The sequence below is a fragment of the Rhinolophus sinicus genome, chromosome 14 (genome assembly GCF_057876585.1).
Source record: "Rhinolophus sinicus isolate RSI-liver-muscle chromosome 14, RSI-T2T, whole genome shotgun sequence".
Taxonomy (NCBI): Eukaryota; Metazoa; Chordata; class Mammalia; order Chiroptera; family Rhinolophidae; genus Rhinolophus; species Rhinolophus sinicus.
The window spans coordinates 145,341,567-145,367,590 of NC_142514.1; the positions used below are offsets into that span (position 1 = coordinate 145,341,567).

The 26,024-nt window shown below is 42.3% G+C and overlaps 2 protein-coding genes and 1 long non-coding RNA gene across 3 annotated transcripts in view; 1 reads left to right on the plus strand and 2 right to left on the minus strand.

Moving 5' to 3' along the window:
• LOC148755863 (uncharacterized) overlaps positions 1-17,195 on the plus strand; it is a 115,247-nt gene extending 98,052 nt beyond the window's left edge. The window contains exons 3-4 of the long non-coding RNA XR_016018755.1: positions 15,332-15,450; positions 17,040-17,195. This is a non-coding gene — a long non-coding RNA (uncharacterized LOC148755863). The remainder of the gene's footprint in view (positions 1-15,331; positions 15,451-17,039) is intronic.
• Positions 8,766-9,716, minus strand: LOC109445494 (olfactory receptor 10A3). Its single transcript, XM_019727908.3, has one exon. It carries the CDS (start codon positions 9,708-9,710, stop codon positions 8,766-8,768), a length of 945 nt encoding a protein of 314 aa, XP_019583467.3. The 5' UTR covers positions 9,711-9,716.
• On the minus strand, positions 15,947-22,593 carry NLRP10 (NLR family pyrin domain containing 10). Its single transcript, XM_074335942.2, is given in 4 exon segments — positions 15,947-16,155; positions 16,158-17,672; positions 18,862-19,404; positions 22,485-22,593. Coding segments are annotated over 3 exon segments (1,863 nt in total). The 5' UTR covers positions 19,142-19,404; positions 22,485-22,593; the 3' UTR covers positions 15,947-16,087.
• Positions 22,594-26,024: the final 3,431 nt, after the last annotated feature.

Here is a 26,024-nt window from a genome sequence, read left to right on the forward strand (position 1 = left end):
AACAATAGGAAATGTAAGAGTACAAAAAAAATAAAGTATTAAAAAGTAGACTACACCTGAAACTAATAAAAAAAAAGTAGACAAATGGAAAGATACCCACAAAGTTTTGATAGCAACCTAATAAGTTACAACACAGTTATAACACAGTTGTTTTATATTTAGTATAAATATTTATTATGTTCAAAATACCTTTATGTAACCTGGTTAAATATGAAAACTCTACAGGAACACACAAAGGTGGTTGTATTTTAGATACACCTATCTTAGGTGATCTGTAAATAATGTGAATTGACTTCAGGCTTATAGATTATGCATAGACTGGTTATGGCCAATTATATTAAGATTGGGCTTCATGGGAAGTTTTAAGAGCCAGTTCTCCATGGCTTACATTTGTGACCATGATGGATTTAAGAAAAGTCCAATTTTGGTCATCCTGGAACTGTGATTTAAATGTTTCTACTCTCTCCCTCTGTATCTTTTTTCTCTCCTCCTATTCACCTTCTCATCAAGAAGTTCATTTAATCATTAATTATTCAATACTAAACAACTAATATTTTCTAGGCTTAGTAATTTCAGGACACATTTGATCCTACAATTCAACAGAAAGCTGAAAACACAGCACAAACTAGCATTGCACCCTTACCTCAGTACTCTCTAACTCCTTTCATTATGCCTTGCTCTATTTTTCTCCATTATCACCAACTGACATTATATATATATATATATATATATATATATATATATATATATATATATGTATAAAATATATATGTACTATTATATAATATAATATACATATATATTATACACACACACACACACACACACACTCACACACACACATATAAAACTCCCTCACTAAAATATAAACTCCAGGAATCAAAAATTTTTTTTTATCCTTTGCTATATTCACAATGTCTGCAACAGTCCCTGGTCCATAATAGATGCTAAGCCAATATTTGATGAACAAGGACTAAAAAAGGAGGAAAATCCACTATACCTTTAAGAAATAGCGTGTTTTTTAAAAAGTGAAACCAGTACTCATCACTTTTGAGAAGCAGAAGTAATAACAAGTGCTTTAGACATTTCAATGAGGGAAAGATTACTTCTGAATGAGGGGGAGAGTGAACAGCCATAAATATATGGTGTCATCAGAGGAAGTTATATAGGTGGAAGGAAAAAGGTGCAAGGAGGGATGACTTGCTCAGGCCTAAGGTATGTGATGACACCTTAGCATTACAATGGAGGCCTACTGTCCTTTGTGTGATGTTTAGAAAAACAGCAAATAAACTGTGGGAGGTGAGAAACCCAGGAGACCACAGTAAGGACAGGTGAGCGGAAGACATTTAATACTGTCTGGAGTGCAGATCAGTAGGACATTAGCAGAGAGAAGGCAAGTTGATATATTTATGAGTTTGACCATAATCATTCATTAAAATTTAAATGTGTGTATTAATCATAATAGTTATATTTTGAATTTCAAAAAATCACCTAAAATTAGTAAAATGTCACAGGATCAAACATTTAAAACCCATTTCTAATGGAAAAAAAGAATAATGTATATTTATTCAGTTGCAAATATTTAAAAGTAGGTTTTCAAAATTAGAAAATTTAGACTATCATATAAATAAAATAGAAAACTTTTTAGGACTGTAAGCATGTTATGGAACAGAACATCTGTGAGTGGTAAAGAGCAACTGACCACAGATGTGCCACAGTATCTCTGTGACTTAGAGACCCTAATGCTCTCTTGGATAATTGACTGATATAAAATATTTAGGCAGATCACTCCCTTCTCTAGGTTTCATCCGTGCAATTAAAAAAGGTAGGAATTAGGCTTATTTACCAAGTTCCCTTCCAGTTGCAAACTTCTAAGATTTGATGATTAGTGTATGCCAAGTACTTTTACCTCGGTTATTGCCTGAACTCTTCTCTGAAAAACAAAACAAACAGAAAAACAAATTGACTAGTATCAAAACCATGAGTCTACTGATTCAAATGTTTCGGCTGTGTCTGGTGATTCCTGAGCATCGACATATCACTTCAACAGCACCTCCAACTATCAGGGAGGAGAACTGTAAATGGAAATCCCACCAACAGGCCCACAAGCAGATTCTTCACTTTCTTACCTATTGACTCTGTCTCTTTAAATTTCACACGACTTTATCAGAAGTGTTAGCTCTAGTCAAAAGCCACTTTCTCATAAATATAACTCATTGATTCAGTGCAGTGACTCTAGAACATTATATGACATTGACTTATATGCCCTGGAGAAGACCTCCTTGGAGAACGTGGAATCACTTCATAAACACTTTTCCATATTTTCACATGATAATTGAAGAGGCTTGAACTTGGCCCCTCAGGTGAGAAAGCTCAAGAGCACAAGCCTGGAGCTTCCACTCCTTCATATTCCTGTAGGGAAAAAGCCTTTTCACACAAGTGACTCAATTTCACCATGACATCTCCCAGTAGGAGGCAACGGCAGAAGCTGAAATAAAGGTTGTAAGTGGGGAAAGAAAAGAATGGTGGGGTGAGGCTGTGAGCAACAGCAGGTGAGCTAGAGGTAGAGGATCTGATTAGAGGGGATGCATAGCTTCCAACAGTGGTTGGAATCAGGTTAAGGCGATTGAAGCCTCTTTGTAAAAAGCCCGGATGCCCTCCCCCATGCAAGAACTTTTGATTATTTCTAGTGGAAATCTAGAATCTCCGAAAATTTTTGAGAAAAAAAAAATGCCATTACAATTGTTTTCATAGATAGAAATTCTAAACTAGGAGCCAAAAAATCTGGACTAGTTCATATGATTGGAGCAAATCATTAACTTCTCTAGTTCTAGTCTTTGTAAAATAAGTAAAACATTATGAATCTCATAGACTATATATGAGAATCAGGGACTCAGGGATCAGTCCAAACTGGCTTGAACAGTTTATAAGCCACGGGCTCAGTCTCAACAGACTGAAGAAGTGAATGATTCTGCTTGGCTTTGTCTAGAACCAGATGATGTGGCCAGAATGCAGGTCACCTGTGTCTACTCGTCACTGTGTTCCTGGAATAGGTTTCATTGTCAAGGAAGTTCACCCCTCTTGGCAGCAATAGGGCTTCATTCACAGACTCCATTCACCGTGGTGGGATTATACCCCATGCATGAACCAGTCACGTGTACCGGGTGAGAAGTGCTCCCTAGTAAGTATTTTCCATGATTCATACCCCATAAAATCGCATGTGGGCATCCATCATACTGATATATTCTGTTTCTTGATGTCAGTGATGATAATGCAGATGATGTGTATTTTGTGAGAAGGCATCAAGATGTAGAGTCATGATTTTTACACTTTCCTATATGTATATCAGACTTCAAATGAAACCGTATGGAACATTTCATACACATGCTAAAAGGGATAAAAAGGAAGGCAGTAATATTAATACCAAACTGGAATTCATAGCAGATAGTACTAAACAGATAAAACAAAAATCAAAATGTGGAACCATTAGCACACCCTCCTCAATGATTGACAGACAAAATAGACAACAAAGACATATAAGTAGGAAGATTTCAATAATAAAATTTTGACTTAACAGCTGATAATGAGAGCATAAGTATAAGATAGAAACAACACTTCTTAGTCTGCTAACTCTGTCTTTTCTTCCCAAAATACTTACGGAATATTTATAAAAATTACTTGTCAGAAAGAAAATATTAGTACATCCAAATGCTTGGCAGCCATACACATAACATACTTTGCAATAAAACTGCGAAACAACAACCAAATAGAGAAAACGAAAACTGAAGTCTTGAAATTTTTTTAAAGATTCTGAATCTGAAAATAACTTTTATGATAACAGGAAGTCAGAAATGAAATATAGACTTCTAATATATACATTTTTAAATTAAGCTAAAATTTTTCATTTACTAATGTGTCCAACTTCAACTCCTGGTCTTCTCCTAAATCCTGCTCCACTCTCTGCGTTCCTTACCAGGTAATAGCAACCTAACGCTTCAGTTCCACAGGCCAAAGCCTAGGAGTCATCCCTGAATCCATTTTTCCTCCCAAACCATATCAAATCCATAAACTATCTGTGGCTCTGTCTTCAAAACACAGTGTGTCAAACCTAAACATTCTCACCTTTCCTAAAGCTCACACTGGTCCAAGTCATTTTCTTCTCTCAAATTGATCATTACAATAGTCTCTGAACTTCTTTCTTTCTCCCTTTCCTCTGCTCAAAATACTTGAATAGCACCCTATCTCATTCGGTGTGAAAGCCAAACTCATAAATACAGATTAAAGATCTGTGTGTTGCACTGCTACTCTCTGGGCTCATCGTTAGTACATCCCCTGTTCACTCCTCTCCAGCCACGCAGCTTCCTTGCTGTTTCTCAGACCCACCAGCTATGTTCCCATCCCACAGCTACTGCCTTAGCTTTTCCCTGAACATGGACTACTGCTCTCAAAAACGCGAACTCCCTTATGTCCTTTTGCCCAAGTGACATCTTCTCCATGAAATCTTGCCAAATCAACTTATTTAAAATTGAACCCCAACTGCAACACTACTATCCTGATTTATTTTTCTCCACAGCACTCCTGGGCATAAATACATCGAAATCATAAGGAGATGGAAAGGTTAAAAACAAAAAGATGAAAAACAATATTCCAAAATACTAATAAAAGGAAATTTGTGTAATTATGTTATGTCACATCCAGCACAACACAGACAGTGAGGGTACGAGAAGGGGCAGTTTTGGGTTAAGTTTTAAGAAAGAAACAGAGACTTAATGCAGTTTAAATCTCAGAAGGCCAGGGGTCTCACAGTCTGAAAGACTGGAGCCCAGATTTGAGCCGACTGGAGGTTTTTATTGATAAGTATACCAGGGAGTAGTAGTGTTTTTGGCACGGTCTGTGAGACTCACGTATCATGTTATAGAAACAACCCAAAACAATTATGTTGATCTTCAAACAGCCGAAGCAGAAAGTCCTTGAGGTGAGGTATGCAACTCTTTTAAGGGACATATGTCACATGTTGAAATTGTTTCACAGAGCTGAGCAGAGAGAGTTTAATCTTATCACTCTCAAGACTTTTCTCCCAATTAGGTGAGAGGGAAAAGTCAGAGTCAGCAGCTGTTTTTCCCAGGCAGGGGGAAGGAGAGACAAGGCCCCTTCCCAGATCTTTTTAAGGCAGCTCATTGGGGGTCTCGGTGGGGTTCTGCCTGGCTTGGGTTGTCTCCCCCCACCCCTCCCACCCCCATGGGGAATCTTACTCGTCATTGGCCGCAAACTCTCTTTTGGAGACTAAATAGAAATATACAGCCCCAGAGATGCCCAGTCTCACAGACTATTCTTTCCTTAAAGAAAGACACGGGGGGGGGGGGGGGGGGGCAGTCTGCTAGGCTGCTGTGTGACAACAATATTATTATCAGAAAAAGCAGACTTAAGAGCAACAAACATTACTAGAGATAAAGAGAGTCACTTCAGAGGAAGAAAAGGTTCAATTCTTCCAGGAGACAACAATTCTAAACCTGTGCATGGCCAATAGTATGGCTGCAAAATATACCCAGCAATTATTAACAGAATCACAAGGAAACTTGAGTGTCATTTGTAGTGAGAGACTGTACTGTAACATGCCTTTTTAATTGATAAAGAAAGAAATAGATCGATAAGGAGAAAGAAAATATTCACAACACAACTAGTCTAGTACACACACAGAGAGCACTGCATCAAAAACTGGGAAGAAGGAACATCCTTTTCAATTAGACAGAACATTTTCAAAAACCTGACAATATACTAGGCCGCAAAGTTCAGTGATAAAAGCTTTTCAGGAATGGTGACTCGTAATTACGTAACTGTGGCAGGAAATGTACTGGCCAGTGCAATGATTGAGGCATCAAAATGAAGGGGCTGAGGGTTGATAAATCAAAGGATAATAGAATGACATAGTTACTGTATTGTGTCGACCGCTGCAGATACATAACCAAAAGCTGAGTGCAGTCGAGCCAGAGAGTCCTTCGGTACGTCACAAATATCCTCATCTCTTACAATGTCCAAGCAGAGAACGCTGAAGATCAAATCCAGGGTTTAATAGCCAGAATGCCCGAACTTCAAAGATAAATAATGCCTAATCAAGGAAGGTCTGTTATGCCAAATTGAAGCCAGAGTTGGTAAATCTAAGGACTCGACACATATCCAGGATGGGAAATTTGGATAGATGTCTCCAGTGATTTTTACTCCCAAGACATCTCTGAACCTTCCGAAACTGCAGAAGTGGCCAATCCCCCCCGCCCCACCACCACCATTAAGAGAAGGAAAACTATATAAAAGGCACCACATCAAAAACCACTTTCACCTCCACTCCTGGACCCCAGGCCTGTACATAGGGTTAAGTCACAATAAAGCCCAGCTAGGGACACACTGGGCCTGATGAGGGAAAAAAGTACTATGTCACAAAGCAGCCCGGAGCTCTCAAATGTCAACCAGGAAACTGCTGCAAGAAATAAAATTTAAGTAAAGGGCTATGAAGAAAAGACAGGGTGTTCAGAGGGAAAACAATTGGGGAAGGGAAGAGGAGGTGTGAGGGGCCAAGAACGGTAGGTAGCCTTAAGGACAGGACACTGGAAGGAGGCCTAAGGAAAGAGTAAGAATTAGGTGAGAAATGGAATGAGAACTATCTCAGATGGAGAAAAAGGCATGTTTTGACAGCTCCAGCCAAGAATGGAATAGTGATTTCATAAAACTGAAAGCAGAAATGAGTAATAGGTGAGTGAATGAATGAATAAGTGGGCAGAAGCATAAAATAGTAGGACATACAGGCAGGACCAAATCCAGCAGGGCTCCTTCATAGGCCACGTTAAGGATTTTTTAATCCTATATACAGTAAAAACCCATTGAAATATTTTAAGCAAGGTGAGATATCACAAGATTTACATTTTAAAAGTTCACTTTTCTCCTATCCATGATGATTGTAGGTGGAAATCTTGGTGTCAACTTCAAAGGCAAGAAAGCACAATTTCAATGATCAGCCCTATTAGCTGCCATGATATTAAACCTGGCATTGCCTGAATTGCTGCTATTTAGAGGAGAATCATCACAGGGTCCTTTTGGAGTGGCAGTTTTGTCAAAGTTCTTATGTAACGTAACTATGGAGGATCACTATGCCTCTGAACTCATCGCATCTGCAACCAAGCCTTGAACCTTGCCATTCAACCTCTGTTCCTCACCCAGCGTGGAGACATAGGTACAGTGTGGCTTCCATGACCTACAGTCCGTGACCTTCCAGTAACTTTGAATCCTTCAGGGACAGACACTGTATTTCCCCAGGGACAGTCACATTAACAGTTATCCCTAACAAAAACTTGTTTAGTCAATGAATGAATAAACAAATGAAATAAAGAACAAAAATCGAAAGGAAGCTGTATATTTGGTTTGAGATTTAGGCTTTGGGAAATTCTTTTCTCCTCAATGGCCCTATTTAACTGATCACCATGAGAAGGACATTTCACGACACGAAGAGACAGAATCTGGTGAAAGGATTTCCAAATACCTGTTTAATGCTCCCACTGAAAAGATGATGCAACATTCAGATATTAATCAAACTGGTTTCAACCGTTTGATGACAAAATTTCCTTTTGTGAAAATCCAATCAGTTTTTCATCTCCACTTCTCATTTTTTGGCAGAGGCAGTAGTGACAATTGAAAGATTGTTTTTCCCACAGCGGAATGACAATGGGAGTAGTGTTTTTCCCCTTTATTACCATCCCTGGAACAGAAACTAAGAGCAGTAGGAGCTCATGTGTTGTAGATTCAATAAAGGGGCCCCTCTCAACTTATGAACAGCAACATTAAAATAGGAGGCAAGCATTAAATGTTTGAAATGTTGTAGCAAGATGAGAAATTATTCTGGGGAAGATCACACAGTTAATGATATGACTTGAGAACCATTTAAGATACGCACAAATAGTTAATCAGTTTCCCACAATTAAAAAAAATGAATTGTCCTGTGTTTATAAACAAAATGTTGGGGGCATTGAGGAACTACAAAGAGAAATTTAACAGGAGTATCTACAAACAGTGGTGTGTAAGTGAAAAAGATACTGAAATTATCAAGTGAAACTTCAGGGAAGTTCTCTGGTCACCAACGTTCTGATAAATATCTGGAAAAATACCAAGAGAAATCCTGAATAATAATAATCTGTGTGAGTCCAACAAATTGAACTAGTTTGGTCTTCCAAAAAATAACTGTACTTTGTTTAGTCATTCATGGAACAGATTTTAACGGCAGAAATAAAAATCTCATTTATTTGTGGGTCTCTTGAAGATTTATCCTGTTAGTACAGCAGAATGGACCTTCAGGTCCATCTGAAGGAGATACAATCATTTTGAAAAATAATTCGACAATAGCTATTAAAATTTATAAGCACATATACTCTTTGTCCCATCTGGTCAACTTTGACGAATCTATTATACAGAAATAAAATATCAGTACTTATGAACATATGAAACTAGGTGTTTATTGAAGCTTCATCTTAATGACAACAATCCAGTATTGACCTGGATGATCATAATAGAGGAACTGATAAATAAATCATGGTATTATATGAAAACTTACATATCTATGAAAAATGAATGATAGCAGAGGGAAACTAATGTATTATTGAACTTGGAAAACTCAAAAAATTAAACATGTTTATACCAAGAAGTGCAGAATGTTTGACCATTTATTAAATTTAAATAGAGTTCAGTCGGGCAGTGGCCAAATGTGACAGGGCTTCCCAGCATAGTCAGAATGTATGTAAATCTACTTTCCTTCGCCATATTTTCATCAAAGCTCTTTTCATCTCACTGTTTCGCAAGCTGTAGATTAGAGGATTCAGCAGAGGTGTAAGCAGCGTGTAAGCCAATGACATCAGTTTCTTGGTTTCAGGGGAGTAGCCAGATTTGGGCTGCAAATAAGTCATGCTGGCTGTGCCATAGAAGAGGGTCACAGACGTGAGATGGGAGGCACAAGTGAAAAAGGCCTTTTGCCTCCCAGTGGTTGATGGCATCATCAGGATGGCAAAGAGAATTCGAACGTAAGACAAGAGTATCAACAAGAAAGGAACCATGATAATCAAAATGGTGCCAGTGAATGCATAGATTTCAAACAAAAAGGTGTCTGCACATACAAGCTCTAAGACTGGGGGAGTCTCACAGAAGAGGTGATTAATTTCACCAGGGCCACAAAAGGGAAAACTGAAAACCCACGTGGCCTGCAGCGTAGCTACCGTGATCCCTGAGATCCATGAGAACATTACTAATTTCACAAAAACCCTTTTGTTCATAATCATTGGGTAGCTCAGAGGATGGCAGATTGCAGCAAATCGGTCATAAGCCATTGCCCCCAGGAGAAAACATTCAGTCCCACCAAAAAGAAGTAGGAAATACATCTGTGCAAAACAGCCTGCAAAAGTAATCGATGTTTTCTCAGTGGTGAGGACCACCAGCGTTTCAGGCATAACAACTGCATTGAAAGTCACATCCACCACAGACAAGTTCAAGAGAAACAGGTACATGGGAACATGGAGGCTCTGTTCCAGGGAGATGATGACTATAATAATGGCATTTCCTATCAGAGTCACCACGTAAATAACCAAGAAAACCCCAAAGAGCTGCTCTTGGAGTTCAGGAAAATCAGAAAAACCCAAGAGGATGAATTCAACCACAGAGCTTTGGTTTTGCCTTTTCATTTCAGTAGTGGAGCGTGTATTATTTTTATGGACATTGTATGTTAATTATGAAGTCACCATCCAATAGCTGAGAGTTCGAGTCTGAAATTCTTGGCGGAAGATGAAATGATTAGCTCATTTTGACAGATCTTCAAGTTGGCAGTTTAGAGAATGGTATAGTAAATCTTTGGTATAGTAAATCTTTCAATTACAGATGAAGAAGTGAAGAATTTTGGCCCAGATCTTGTTTTAAAAGTATAAAATAACAGCAGATGTTTTCTGGCAACTTTTTTGCTAGGTTGAAAATGAATCCTATTCTTAAAACGTATACAATATTATATTAGTTACAATCCATTGTCCATTACATTGATATGTACATTCTTTTAAATTATATGTTCATATGTGAATTTTCAAATAAACAAATAGCAAAAAAGTCCAGAAAAAAATTATAATTTATAATTCAAAATTAAAACAATTTTGAGTATTTATTATAAATGCCAAAGTTCAAAATGCATTTATAGCATTTTGTTAAAAATGAAATACGTGACTAGTGTACCCAGAAAAATACAGGAACACTCAAAAGCAGTTGAATTTTAGATGCACTTATCTCAGTCAACGTAAGTAAATTGCTTCAAGCATACTGATTTCTGGTTACAGTGTATCTGACTAATTATTTGAAATTTACCTGAATGAGAAACTTTAGAGGTCAGTCAGTTCTCTGTAGTCCATCTTTGTGACCATAAGTGGCTTTCAAGGCTATAGAAAATACCATTTTTGGTTATCCTGACCCTGTGGTTTAAACAGTCTCCCTCTCCCCCCACCACCCCTCTCACACACTAGGAAGTTTTTTTAACCATTAACCATTCAAGAACACTGGTTGAGCACCTACCAAGTGTGTCCCTGAGGGGACACGTGGGAGCCATAAACTAAGCAAAGACGTCTTCCTTCGCTGGCCACACAGTGTAAAATAGCAACCTTTACTCCCTGCCTCTGACTCCCATCTCCCTGGTTTATTTTTGCCATTACGCTCATCACCAACTGAAATAATGCATGTTTATTTGGGTTTTATGCTTATTGTCTAACTCCCCCTTCTGGAATGTAAGCTCCAGGAGGACAGGAACTTTGTTCAGTTCTTTGCTGTAGTCTCAGTGCCTAAAACAGACAAAAGACATAACAGATGCTAAACCAACATTTATTGAATAGATAGAGAAATACTAAAATTAGGAAAACCCAGACTCTGCCCTTAAGGAATATAGTGTCTGAAGAAAAAAATAAAGCACAAGAGAATCGAGGGCCCCACAATTAATCCATAGCTTTTGTGGAATTTTGAGGCCCCCTATAGGATTGGGAATATCATCAGATTGAGGAACCGGGCTGTTACCCTGACTCTGCCACTACCTTGAAGAGGAGTGTCTGCCTCTCCCTGCACTTACCAACTCTCCCCTGTATGGTTGGTAACAGGAAAACAACCCTGGACATCTCTTCCGGCTCTTACATGGGTGCTTCTCTGATTTGTTCATAGAAAACTGCAAGCTGCTGGGCTTCCCCTCCACTCATATGACAGCCAGGCTGAAGGGGGCCTGGAATAGTGGTGGGCAGCCACGTAGGAGGCACACGTGCTGCCTGAGTCCTTGGGGCCAGCCACTCCCAAGCAGAGCTAACCGGCTTCCCCCCAGTCCAGATGCTCTTCCAAAGCCCCTCTCTGGGCAGAACACCTCATTTCTCTCCTCTTCTTCTCCCTCGCCACCCAGACCTACTCCCCCCTGTCCCCAGCATCCTATTCACTGTCAGGCCCATGGATCTTTCAAATCTAGAGTCCCTTTGGCCTCAGAAAGTTCATCTCAACTGACACTGCTCTAGCTCACTACCTCTTTTCCTGCCCTTCAGCCTCCGTCCATCGTTAAGTGGTCTCCTGACTGACTTCTCCAATGTCTCCCTCATACTTCTGCCCAAATAATATCATCCTCCCTCCCAGAATCTTCAGGGTCTCCTCTTATCTGTGCAATAAAATGCCCACTTCTCAGGCTGGCATTTAGGGAAAACCAGAGTGGGAACAGTGCTCTAGAAATTTACAGAGGGAAAAATTACTCCTGAATGGAGACGGAGAGTGAAAAACCATAATCACAGGGTGTCATGGACAGAAAGGAGGAAGGCTGACTTGCTCAAATCAAAGGTATTCAATGACGTCTGAGCACCAGAATGGAGGCCTACTGGTCTTTCTATGATGCTTGAAAACCAGCAGAATTTCCCAGTGGGACATGAGGAAGCCAACGTTAGCAGAGAGTAAAAGGCAAGTTGATTTAGTGAGTTTGGCCATAGTGATATATTAAAATCAAATATCTGTATTAACTTTAATAATTATATTTTAGATGTCAAAAAATCTTCTAAAATTAGTATAGACTCTGCAGGGAAAAAAAACATTTAAGTTCCATTTCTAATAGACAAAGTATATATATTAAGTTTCAAGTATATAAAAAATAACTTTTAAAAATATGGTAATTTAGAGTATCCTATTAAAAATAGGCTTCAGGGGGCTGATAAAGTTATGGAACAAATCTCAATTGCTGACTTCATGAGAAATTTAAAAACAACCACCACAACCTGAATGCTCCATCTTTTCCCTTTAACATGCACTGCACTGAAGCTGACCTAACTCACTGACGTGTGCTTCTGGCTCTAGTGCTAACTCTCTGTGTGATTTCGGGCAAATCACTCCCTCTTCTGGGTTTCATCCTTCTACATGACTGGCCTTATTTCTGAACACCTCCCAGCCCCACTACAAACCTCTAGGAATTGTTGATTAGTGCAAGCAAACTACTTCTAGTTCTAACCGTTACCCAAATGATTGAATACGTGACCATGAAACAGGTAGTTGGCTCTTACCTGAGCACTGAGCTGTCACTTGATAGGCATCTCCAGTTATCAATAAGAACTATAAATGGAAACCCACTGACAGGTACATAGGCAGAACCTGACCTTTTTATTGACTGCCTCTAATTTTCATTCCATTTAATCAGATATTTTACTTCTTCAGTTAAAAAAAAATCTCTCCCCTAAACTCAGTTCAGTGAGTCAATGGACTGATTTTATAACACTATGTGGCATTGAATTGTCTGCCTTGGGAGAATCCATCTCTGGAGAACTTACACTTAATTTATGTAGACTTTCCCATGTGGACATAAGAAAGCTCAACTGCACAAATTTGGAGCAACACTTTTTCAGGTTTCTACAGGGAATAAACACCTCTTGTCAAGAGACTCAATTCCACCATGGCCTCCCCCATTAAGAAATGAAAGCAGAGGCTGAGTGAAAGTTAGTAAATAGGCAGAGTGAAGAAGGGAGAAAGGGATGAGGCTGTGAGCAAATGTAAGCTGATCTAGATGGAAGGTCTAATTGCATGGGGTAAACAGTCTCTGCAATGGTAGGAAACACATCGAGGCAAGTTGATTGCAGTTACTTTGTGGAAAGCCTAGATATCATTACTAAAATGTTTTATGTTTTCTAGTGGAAATATGGAAACACTGAAAATTTGGTGTGGGGAGGAGTCATTTCATTCAGATGATTTTATAGTTGGAGCTTTTTAACTTGAAGTCAAAAACATCTAGCTCTACGACTGAGCAAATATGTAACTTCTCTGGCTAAAATAAAGATAATGTTGTTAATCTCGCAGGGATTGTGTAAGAACCAGGGGACTCAGAGTTCCGTGTGTACTGAACAGTCAATGAGACCACGGACTCAGTCCCAGCAGAATGCAGGGGTGCGTGAGTCTGCAGGCGTGGCTTTATCCAGAACTCAGATGATGTAACCAGGACCTGGGTTCCCTTTCTCTGTTTCTCGTTTCTGCTTTCCTAGAGTAGGTTCCATTCTCAAGGAAGTTTTCCCCTCCTAAAGGCACCATGGCTGCCAATAACACTTAGGGATACATTCTCTCTAATCTGTGTCTTGTGGACATACCAGTTATCCTGTGGGGAAACAGGTTCTTATTCACCAAAACCAATCAAAGGACTCCTCCCATATTGTTCACTGTAGTAAGATCACATACAAAACCATAAACCAGATCCTACGACTGTGACTAAATGGGAAATGCTGCCTAACGTGCACTTTTCATGGTTCCCCCCCCCCATAATTTAGACTAGCATCTATCTCAACTATGCATATCTAAAAAGGTTTAATCAAAAAAATTACCCAAGAACAATGAAGGTACTGTTGGCAGGGGAAGGAGGCAATGAATGAAGGCGAGTCAACACTCAAATGTCCCTATACATACGAGAAAACACATTGTCTACATTAAATTATTGTATGGATACAGGAGAAAGATGAAAGCTTTCAACTAATCAAATTAATTGTTGTGGCAAGACAGGCTGGAAGGACATAAAGGGAGGTGTTGAGCCTTCCTTACACAAACTTAGGGGCATGGCAGTGTGACCTAGAAAGTGTGGGCAGGTGGCCTAGGCCGTGAAACTCAGGCCTGGCCAATCAGAGAAGTTCATCTTCCAGACCACAGAGATTATTCAAGACTTGGCACGTACCCAGGATCAGGTCAGAACCCTCCCCCAACTTCCCTGCGAGAGCTGTCAGTAAAGACTCTTTTCTTCCTTTGGAATTATTGATGGTAAGAATGGTTTAAATTGAAGCCCCTTATGGCCATTTCTCTGACACGTAAGGTTCACTTTCTGAAAAAAAGAGCAAAAGGTAACTATAAAAAGAACGACAGGAACGAGAGTGGAACCCCTGACGACATTGTCAGAAAGAGCCAGACGTACCTAGAACTACAAGTCATTTTTTTTTTCTTTAAATGAATACAGTAAGTCATTTAATTTTTGCTTAAGTTAGTTTGTATTGAATGTGAATCCTAAGGAAAATGATGTCTAAACCTCCACTGGATGGTAGATCCACTTTTTTTAATAGACCTCCTTGGCCCCAAGAAAATCCAGCAATATGGCTGGGTACCTGTTTCATTGTTCCCAAATTCTCTATGATATTCAGGAGTTGGTCTGCTGAAGACATCCAACCTCTTTAGGGGGCACCGCAGCCTAGCTCAGTGGGTATACCAACCAGCTTCTTCAGTAATTCAGTACAAATTGCTCTTTAAATAAGTACTTGCACACACATACTGTTTCTTACATATTCTATATGAACATGCAATCTTTGTGTTCAACATGCTATATATATAGTTACCAAATATACGGCTGCCAAACTTCCTATGAGAAGAGTTACGATAATTGGTGTAGTGATGTACCAACTTGACCACCCAGGTCTGAATTCCCTTGGAATCAGGTGTCTGGGCACGTCAAGCAAATTGCTGGGATTGGTATACATGGAAACAACTTGTGAGGAGCATGACAACAATAAAAATGTATGAGAAGCAAAAAGAGAAGTGTCTGTAACTTTCTTTGTGGCACTGAGAGTCCAAGGCAACATCAGCGCACTCGGCTCCCCGGAGCCAACAGTGACTGTTGGGGTAGGGGCAGGTTTGCGGTGCCTGCACCAAGCCTGAGGGCATCTACAACTGTGGGCGGAGGGGTGGGAACCCAGCCATGAATGGGGCTCCTGACTGAACTTGTTTCTTCATCTATGAAATGAGGGTTGGGCACTGACCACACATAGGTCTATAATTACTTTTCCTCTTCTTTTTTATACAGAGGGAACCGAGGCAGAAAATGAGACTATGAGTTAGCACTTGGAGCTGACTGATCTTTCCAAAACCAAAAGTCAGTTAATGGTACAGCTGGGACAACAGTGGCATGTTATTAGCAAAGAGGTAAGTCAAGTCACAGTAGAGCTTCTAAGACCAAAGGTCTGTGACAAGCCATGGCTCCTTTCCAACATGGAAATTCTAGAAGTTTCTAGAAAGATGGTCAGCTACTATTTATTTAAGCAGCAATTGATCACAAATATAGAGTCAAAGGGACATTCCATTATACCACAGTACAGTATTTCCTTTAAAAGTTGACATTGATATGGTTCACTTTATCCAATCTTATAGAGTGAGCACAATCCACATTTTATTATATTAAGTTTATTTTATAGAAAACAATCAAATGTCAGGGGTTCACGCCAAATGTGAGGCGTTCATGCTTGGTTACTGATAACCACATATAAGAGGAGCTCCTGAAATAAGACTACGCTATAGAAAGTTACAGACAGCCTAGGGGTGCTAAATAACTGTACTTGAGCCATTGTCTTCTGATCCTCTGTCTGCTTCCTTCCACTCCTAGTGCCCATTAGTCTAATCTCAGGTCTCTGCATTCCTTTCTACTCTGTCTTCCCCACTCTCCTGTCCCTCCACCCCACCGTCCTCCCTCAGCTCTGGTGTCCCCATTTCTGTGCTTCCCATCCCACCACTCGCACCTTCCTTGTCTCTAGTTCCTCTGCCTTCTGTCCTTCTGCCTTCTCCATTAGAAGCCTTTTTGTGTCCCTGCTCTATTACCTTTGTCCTCAATTGGACGTTTTTGCTGCTCTTTCTATTACTCAAGCTGGTTTTGACAGATAATGAGTTCTTGCTGCAGGAGTTCTTTTCATTTGAATGTCTCACCCTAAGCTCTGCACCACTTATCTGAACACTCCTTACCAGATTCTTTATTTTAGAGTCATATAGGGAGAATTCCAAATCCCAGGGCCTGTTATGCTTTATAGAGCTCATCAGTTCTTTGAAATTCTTCAGATCCTGACTTATCAATGGGGAAATTTTGAAGCAGAACTTTAGCTCAAAGTTCGAGGAGCTCTCTTTTTTTGATATGTCCAATAAAAACTGCATACTGAGGGTCATCTCTTCATTCCCCGCCTCCTGCTTTTCATCCAGCAGCCTGTTCACTTCTCTGAGGGACTCTTCCCCCAGCTGGCCCTGGTCCTCTTTTACCAGGTAGGACATGGCATGGAAAAATTCCTGGAAGCTAATGTGGCGGAAGCTGTAGAACTTCTTGATGTTAAGTCCCTCTTGGTAATCGATGCTGCTCAGGAAAGCAGCAAGGCTGGGCCCATCTAAATTGTGCTTCCTGAGCTCAGCTTCTTCAAACAGGAACCTCTGGTGTTGGATCCCCTCAGCTGCCAGGGAGCACAGACCTCTCAGAACCATGCGTCGGGTGAGCTCGGAGCAGCCCTCCTTGTCATTGGGCGGCAGGAAGGTGGAGACATAGGCCATGAAGATGTCAGTGCTGTTACTGGGAGACTCTGAGAGCACTCCGCCCCTCTCCATCTGCCCCTTCAGCCAGGAGCAGACCACCCAGCAAATGCCTGGAATCTGACATGCTTTGGAGAGAACGTCACTTCCTTGTACAATGTCAGTGGCATTTTTGATTTGCTCCTCATCTGTGAAATAGGATCTGAAATACTTCATCCTCTCATTTTCAGAGAAGCCTAGGATGTGGACGTGGCGCGGTTGCTTCAGCAAGGCCTCCAGGTTCCGCAAAGCCAGGGGCCGAGTTGTGATGAGAAGAGAGCATGTGGGCAGCACCTCTCTCCTAATTAGACGGTGCAGCATGTCCTCTATGGGAGTGGGCCCTGGCCTCTTCAGCCTCTCCGCAAAGGACCGCTGCAGCTCATCGTAGCCGTCCAGGATGAACAGGAGCCTCTCTGGCTGCTGCCTCCGAATCTCTGCGACAGGCGCTTTATTGTCCCCACAGCACCAGATAAGGAGCTGGTCCAATGTGCTCTCCGGCAGCAGGACCACTTCTCTGCAGCTCACATAAAATACATAATCAAACTGGCCTGGGTACAGGGTTCCAGTGGCCCAGTCCAGCACCATTTTTCTGGCCAGTGTTGTCTTTCCAGTGCCAGCGGACCCCTGTATCACCACTGTGGGTGGGCCTTGGTCAGGCCCTTCCCTTGGAGCAAATAGATCTTCCACCTTCAGCTCCTCCTCCAGGGTGGGGCTCCCAGGGCTGGGCTTGGCCACCAGGAGCAGCTGGTTGTACCGGTGGTTGACGCCCTCTTCTTGCCTCTCCTCTAGGCAGCGCACGTGCTCTCGGTATATTTCTCTGTAATCTGAGTCAGACAGTGGGATATTAGGTAGTGAAATACGAATGAAAAAGAACAAAATGGCCCGTCGAACTCTGGACTCTGCTCTTCATCTTCTATGCTCTCTAACTTATATCTCCCTGAAAGTTGTAATTCTAGCTTCATGGGGAGGGACCACTGTACATGTGTATGAGTGTGTGCATGTCTGTGTCTGTGTGTGCGCGCACGCATGTGCATGTGTAATGTTCATGTGCACATCTATATAAGTGCAAGGGTACGTTTAGCATGTGTGACTATCTGTGGGAAGGGAGTGAAGGTTGGTATCCATGCGTGCTTGTGGGAGTGTCCTTATGGAAGCTTGTGTACTTTTGTGTAGAGAAGGCATGGCAGCGTGCATCAGCAAGTATGTGTAAGAATATGTGTGTGTGCAAAAGTCTCTATGCGTGAATATCTGAGTATTCACATAAACTGTCCCCATTTAAAATGGTGAGAACGGAGACGACAAAGGAAAGGTGAAGCCATAGGAGCCTGTTCTAAGTAAAGGTCGAGCCAGATGCTGTAAAGATAAACCAGCTTCTGTGTAAGAGCCACAGCTCTGAGTCTATGGAACCTCCCATCTCTATGTCGGAGGAGCCGATGGAGGGGGCACCGGCACCAACAGACCCTCTGTTCTCTTCAGTGCCCCACGAGAAGGGACAAGAGGCCACTTAGGCTCCACGCCCACCCTCTAGAGTGCCATCAGTCCACCAGTTCCTCAAGAGAGCAGGGTGCTGGAGCAGGCTATCCTCTCTGAGAAGCTGCCGGAACTGCCTGCCACAGAGCAGCGAGGGAAATGTCTCACCCCCACGCCCTGATGCCATGTCTCTGGTTACAGAAACCCCTTCACCAGCATCATCCCCAATCTCTAAGCCCCTTTCTTCATACTCCCCCTTCTCTGGCACTAAACCTGAAGATGGGGGTGGGCATTATGGCCATAAGATACCCTAATCTTTCCATAAATAAATCCCCACCTGGGCCCAGGCCCTTCACCCCACAGTTGTCAAGAGTGTTTAACTGGAGACCACGAGGACCCTCAGGCACTGGGGTTTCCAGGCAAGGGCAAAAGACAAGAGTGAAAGAAGGCGTAAATGACAGGCATGGGAGTTTCTGGAAATGGCATGGGGGAGGGGAAGTCCCAGTGCCACCCTGACCTCCCCTTGTCCGCTGCTGTACTCACCATTTAGACAAAAAGAACTGAGCTGGTCCACGAGTTCTAGCAGGTTCATGACCCTCAGGACATTGAGCACCACTTTCAGAGCGTCCTGTGCTCCGTACATCAGAATCAGCCGAGAAGCCAAATCCACCCGACTCAGGCCCTCCAGCTCTCCACGGGCCAGCCCCTGGCCCTTAAGCAGGGTTCTATCCAGTAAGTGGAATTTTAATATCTTGAAGTTGTTTTCCTCAAGGTCACGCAAGGCCCAGAGCAATGCGTCCCGTGCGTTGCCAGCCAGAGCCATAGTATTTGGAGTGAAGGCTCAAGTTCAGACCTGTGACCTAGAGAATGAGGGATAAGAGGAAAGGAGAGGAGAGGTTCGCTGCTGAGGGAACTACAGCCTGACGGTACCTCAGTGTGCCCCGCTTTCTGGCTGCTCAGCAAGCTGCTGAGCGCAAGGCAGGGAGTGATGACATACGTGCCAAGTTCCAAGGAAGGTAAGTGGATGAGACAGCAGGAGGTATTCCTCGTCAGTCCCTGCTGTGCCTCTTTTCCAGCAGATGTGTGCTGTGTGGCAGATAGAAAGAAGTGAGGTATGTGGGTGTGTTGATCTGTATTTATTTTGTCTATCTCCTCCCTTCCTCCCACACAGTGTTTATCAAGCCCTGTCTTCCTCCTCAGACAGTTTGTGTTAAGAAAAAAATATATTGCGGGACTGCTGAAGTACGGCAAAAAGGTTAAAACCCTACAGTCATCAGCCCATTGGCCCTCATACATCAGCCTCATGTACTCATTCACACACAGCATTTCAAAGCTGGAAGTCTTCTCATTCCGATAAAGAGACAAGTTCAAATCATGATTTTTTAAAAAAAGCTGATTTTGTGCTGGGTGATTTACATATATTATCCCTTTTGATCATCACAGAAACTGTCTTGGGGATCCCTCCAGATGAGAAATTTGACAGAGAAAACTGGTTTTCCAGAATTTTCCAGAGCTAGACCAGTGGGCATAAATTCAGAATTTAAATCCTGGTCAATGACCTGGGTAAACAGAAAGAGATGAAAAGACAAAGACATAGTAGACAAGCAGAGAAATCAGGTCGTTGCACTAAATGCTACCTGAAACTAGAACGATTTGTAGAGGATAAAGCAGAAGAGAAAGGAGAACAGGGTCTTGAGTTGTGTTTAAGATACAGAACTAAATATTGGCAGATTGGCCACCCTCAGAAGAAGAAAAGCAACAACTGATTGAAAGCTTTCAGAGTCCAGAATTACACCTGGGATCTAAAGCCACTGGGGAATCCATCTTGGTAGTAAAATATCTGAGAGTCAGCAAAAGGTGTTTGGGAATGGGGAGAGTTACTGAGATTCAAATATCAGCATTTTGACTGCATACCAAAAGGAGAGAGAAAATATTAAAAATATGTTTGTTAGGATACAGAGACTTTGGCTGCAAGTTTGTAAACGCAGGCCAGTTGATGCAGGAGCAGTTTACAATAAAGCCTCAGGCTGCCCTGTGAATCTCCTGTTGTGAGAGCTAATTCAGGTAAGAACAAGAAAAGAGAGCACTAGAGCCTGCCAAGAAGTGCAGTCAAGGTGGTTCAGTCGGGTTAGGCTGGGAAAGCTGGAAGGGAGGCCGAGCCGATGAGCTTCCTGCTGCAGGAGCCCGACAAATAGGTCCTGGGAACTGAACTGAAACAAATCCCTTTTTCTGATCAGACAGCTTCCCAAGCCAGGCCTGGGTCCACTTAACCCAAACCCATAGTTTGCTCTGCTTGGTGATGTTGGTATTAAAAGGCTGGGTGCGACTACCCAGACACCCTCTGATACCCAGCAGGCCCTAGGACATGTGGGGCTAGGACAGATGAAGACCCCCAGAGCAGCAGAGAAACACAAACACCCACACATTCCCTCGGACTGTCAGTGGATGGACACTGCTCACCAAACGAGAACTTGACCTCATTCCTCCACATACTGAAGTTGAAAAACAAGGGAGGAGCCGAAGGGATAAACTCTTCTGTCACCAAGAGAAAAGAGGCCCAGCACACCCTCCATCTCCCTCTCTGAAACACCAGCCCTTTTCTACAACCTGACTCCAGGCCAAGCTGGGGCTACTTGACTCGTGAGACAAAGGAATGGGGGCACTGTCACCACCACATCCTCAGCCATGGCCTCCTTTCTTTTAGTTGTTGAAAGCACTAGAAGATATGCACCACCAAAGTGAAAAAGGAGGAAGTCAGAAGCTCCACGAAACAAGGAGCCAAACAGTCCTTGAAGGCCTGGTCAGAGGGCCTGTAGCACTGACTGCGCAGGAAACCCTGACAGCGGAATGGGGTTCTCAGAAAGACTGTCTCCAAGGAAAACAAGGATTGACCAATTAGCTGGTGCCACTGGCCTTCAGAAAGATCCTACCGACAGGCTATTAGACGGTATGGGAAAAACTAACAACACCAAGAAAACTCAACAAATGAAAGTAAAACGAGGAAATTACTAGCTCTAGAAAAAAAACATGACAAAGGACAACAAAAAAGAAAGTCAGAAGTTTACATAATAGTTAACCACAACATTCAGATGTGAATGATGTTTGCATAGAAATAATAACGTGACCACTGAATATTTACCTAGCTAAAATGGAAAATATAACCATACTGGAAGGATTCGGTAGTAGTGGAAAGAAAGCACTGGCATAGGAAGTCCACAGATAATGCCTACAATGGGTGAATCAAAAGGTAGCAGTATACATGCATTTACAAGTGCAGAGATGTAAGAAGAAACAGTTTAAAATCTAAGGTAGCTATTTGGGGGTAGTGGGGGAAGGGGGTGGACCAGAAAACTACTGTATTTGAAGCATAAGCTTTTTAATGCTAATTGACTTTTTAAACTATGAGCATGTGTCACTTGATAAAATAAAAATTAACAATGAAAGGATAGAAGGTAAAGAAATGGAGTTAACACACATTGATGCAAAAAGAAAAAAAACGCATATATAGACAAATATTTCAAGAAGTTTGGCAACAAAAGGAATTGGTGATTTTGAGGTGATGAGGAATTAAGTCACGGTTTTGTTTGTTTTTAACATGGGAGAGGGTGGCAAATGCTGACCAAAAATATGAAAAATCCAACAGAAAGGTCAAGTTAGAAACGCTAGAGGGAGAGAGAAGTACTAGAGGAGACGATTGAGAGTGTGGATTGGGATAGAATTCAAAGCCTTTGGCAGGAGGATGGACGGAACAGCCTCCATTCATGCCCGAGGAAAGTGAGAGACATTGTTTGGCAGAGCAAGGTAGGTGTACGGGGTTTGTGGTCAGAAGATGAGGATAATCATGTCTGGCGGTCCCTATATCCTGCACAAAGGATGAGTAAGAGCATCCCTTAAGGGTGGAGGACTGGCTTGGGAGGGCTGTGAGGTGGCTCTCTCCCAGGTACCTTTCCTCCCACTCCAGGGCCCCCAGTGCCCATTGCTCAAGCAAGTTCTCCCAGAGTCCAGGAAAACAGGCAGGAATGGGAATTGTCCCAGAGCCTTAACCAAACTGTGGCTAGAGACAAGCAAGACAGCAAAGAACCAAGCCCAAGAGACCAAGATGGGAAAATGGAGTGAGACACAGCCACGTAGACCATGTGACAGAAGACACGAGTAAAGCCACTTACTGTGAAGACTTTCAGGTCTGCCTCCCCTAGAAGGCTCCAGGTCTGGAGATCACAGGGCCAGGGACTGAGAATCACACCTAAAGGAAGTAGAAATGATATGCAAAAGCACCGATATTAATTGGAGGCTAGAGGCAGGAAATGAAATGAAACCTCCCTCCCTATTAACCCTGGCCTGGCTGTGGGCAGAACTGACAACTGGTATAACAGTCCCAAAAAGGGAAGAGGTGGAGACAAAAGAAACAGAGACCAAGGATGGAAACAGTCAGTTAAGAGATACAAAGAGGCACAAGAGAGAAATGAGCAGACAAAACAAAGTCAGAGAGAAACAGAGACAGACAGATGAAGCTAGCTGATGGGTATGGATCTCTCTCTCTCTCTCTCTCTCTCTCTCTCTCTCTCTCTCTCTCTCTCTCTCTCTCTCTCTCTCCTCAAACACACACACATTTATACACTCACTCTATAAATAGGGTTCTGCCTGCCGGGATCCCTCAGCTTCCTGGATGTACGACTATGCATTCCCTTGTCCTGGCCAATCAGCATCCCTAGGAAGACAATGCCAGTGATCACCCTCCTCCTGCCCCTGAGCTATGTGGCTGGAGAAAAATACAAAAGCTGACCAGATCCTTGAGGTCTCCAGGCTCAGCTGGACCCTTCCATAATTGATCAACGCCTTTGATTGCTCACTCTGGGCCCTTCTTCCAAATATTGCCCATTGCTCCAAGGCTGAACCCCATTCATCCATTGTCATTCTCAGCAGATCACTTTGCCTCCACTTCCCTGAGAAAAACATCATTTGACAAGAGCTCCTGCAACTCCCTTCTCTCTCCAATTCAAAGTGTCTCCGATTCTTCATCCTTTTTTTCCTTTTCTACCAGAGAGAAAGGTCTTTAGACCATCGATATAAAGGCAAAGTTGAGGGTGAAGTGTCCACACCCAACTCAAATCAACATATGAATGGGAAGTTCAAGGTTGTGCACGGTCTGGTCGGGACAGCAACACCTCTTCATTGGGAATGGTTCTGTCCTCTGAATTTCTCCCCATGGAATGATCTCAGGGCACCACCCTGGGCTACGGCAGACCCCCATGTGGCACCCATAAGGGAGGCCATATCCCGGAGTCACTCTCCAACATATCCCTCATCCTACCAAAGACCATTTCTCTCATCTAGGTTTCTCTATTTGGATCCCCCTTCCTGCTTTGTTTCATTAGATAGCTTCCCTTGCTCACACTTGTGTATTCGATCTTTCTCCCTCCTTGAGATTCTTACTCTTCGTTTAAAATATACTTAAAACTCTTCCAGCCTAAACTGTCCCCCTTTCCACAGCTACTGCCTTAAATGTCTCTTTTCCTTCCCAGCAGCCTCCTTGAGACAGTAGCCACCACTTACTGCCATCAATTCAAACTGACCATTCTCTCACACCTGAATTCTGGTTTCCAAGCCCACCCCACCCTCAGTTTCACTGACAGTGCTCTACTAGGGTTGCTAAAAATCCAGGTCATGAAATCCAAGAGTCATTTTTCAGTCCTCCTCTGATAAGTTGTTCACCTGTGTTTGAGGGAACTAAGGATATGTATGTCTACCCAGAGCACTGATGGGAGTAGGATTACGTGAATTTTAATTATAGAAAGTAGCTCCAAGGAGAAAGCAGTTCTTGAGCATAAGAGTTGGGGCTAAGAAGCCCAAAATCCCCCATCCACCTTGACAGCTGGATGCTGGGTGTCAACCTAAGTAAGGGAGTTGATAGGTTTCCTGACAGGCAGCTGTTACCACCCACATTAGACCAAGAAGGAAACTGAGACTCAGAAAAAAATTATAGATTGCCCAGAGTTACACAGTAAGTTAGGATCAGAGTTCCTTCCATCACATAGTAAAAATAATAGCTACCAAATAATAATAATAATACACCTCAATGGTGATACATCCAAAAATGAACTAGGCATAGAGGAAAAACAGGATTGCTAGATGGGAGGGGAGGTGGGGATAAGGTGGAAGGTAAGGGGATTAGAGAGCACAGTCAGTAGCCACAAGATTACCACGGAATACAAAAGTCAATTTGGGGAATTAATAAAGTAAAGATTTTGTAGGGTATCCGATGGGCACTTCTCTCATTAGGGAGACCACCTCAGTGATGATGTAGATGCCTGATCACTGCACTGTACACCTGAAGCTGAACAATAATGAATGTCAACTACAATTTTATATATATGTATATATGGTTACAAGAAGCGGAGTACAGCATTAGGAATAGAGACAGTGGAAACAATGGCTGTGTGCGACGTCAGAGGGATAGTGGATGGGGGGATAGGGGTTGACACTGTGTGAGGGATATAAATGATAAATGTCTATTACATTGTTTTGTGCACCTGAAACTAATAAAAAAAGTTTAAGAAAAAAATTAACTTGGGGTCTTTTCCCAAAAACCTGCTGCACTTGTAGCTTTCACTGTCTCGATTATCGACAACTTCTTCATACTAGTTGCTCAGCACAAAAAATTGGAGTCATCCTTGACTTTCTCTTTCACACCTCACATACAATTTCTTAGAAAATCCTGTTGTCTCTACCTTTAAAATATACCTGCAATCTGCCCACTTCTCACCACTTGCACTACTACTGGTTTGGTGCCAACCACCGTCATCTCGCTTAGATTTGGTAATCTCCTACCTTGTCTCTCTGCTCTTTCTCGTCTGCCTCTCCCCAGTAACCGAGCCCCCTATTGTATTTTTCTCAAAGCAGCTATAGTGATCCTTTCAAAACTAAGACAAATCATGACCCTCCCCTGCTCAAAACTTGGCAATGGTTCCCCATTTCATTCAAACTAAAAATGAAAGTCCTTACCCTTATTATGCCCTAGGAGGTCTTTAATGATCTCTAATCCCTGTTTAGGGGTCCATCTCCTGCTACTCCAGGCTGATGTTAACTCTCCAGCTGCCAAATAGCCTCCTCAAACACAACAGGCCTACTCCTGCCTTCAGGCCTTTGCACTAGCTGTTCCCTCTACCTGGAAGCTCTTTTCCCCTCACACTTCATAATGGCCACCTCATTCGCCTTTTTCAAATCCACTCAAATCTCACATTGTCATTGTGATCCACCCTAACTCCTCACAACTCCTGATTACCCATTACTCTCTGGTACTTTTTCCTTTTTCTTAGAACGTCCTACCTTCTAACATATATAATGTACTTATTTGTCTCTCCCCCTACAATGTAAACTTTTCAAGGACAACGATCTTTGTTTTGTTCACTGATAGATTCCTTTAAAAAGCGTCTGGCACATATTTAATTTAATGAATAAACCACCTTACGACCCTGTCAAGGACAAAGCCTTTATAATAAGGCACTTTGACAGCCATTATCCCATTGAAGTCTGAAAACACGATTTGTGACACTTGTGCAGCTTTCTGGCTCCATCTGGCGACAACTATGCAGACTGAGCTGCTTCTCTTCTCCCAGGGCGGTCCCAAGTTTACTCGGAACTATTGAGCTCGGTCTCACTGAATGCGCGTCGACCTAGATCAAAGAGCACAAACTCGGAGCCGGAAA

Excerpts from the sequence above, each read along its gene's own strand:
- LOC109445494 (XM_019727908.3), bottom strand. The coding sequence starts at position 9,710 with ATGAAAAGGCAAAACCAAAGCTCTGTGGTTGAATTCATCCTCTTGGGT.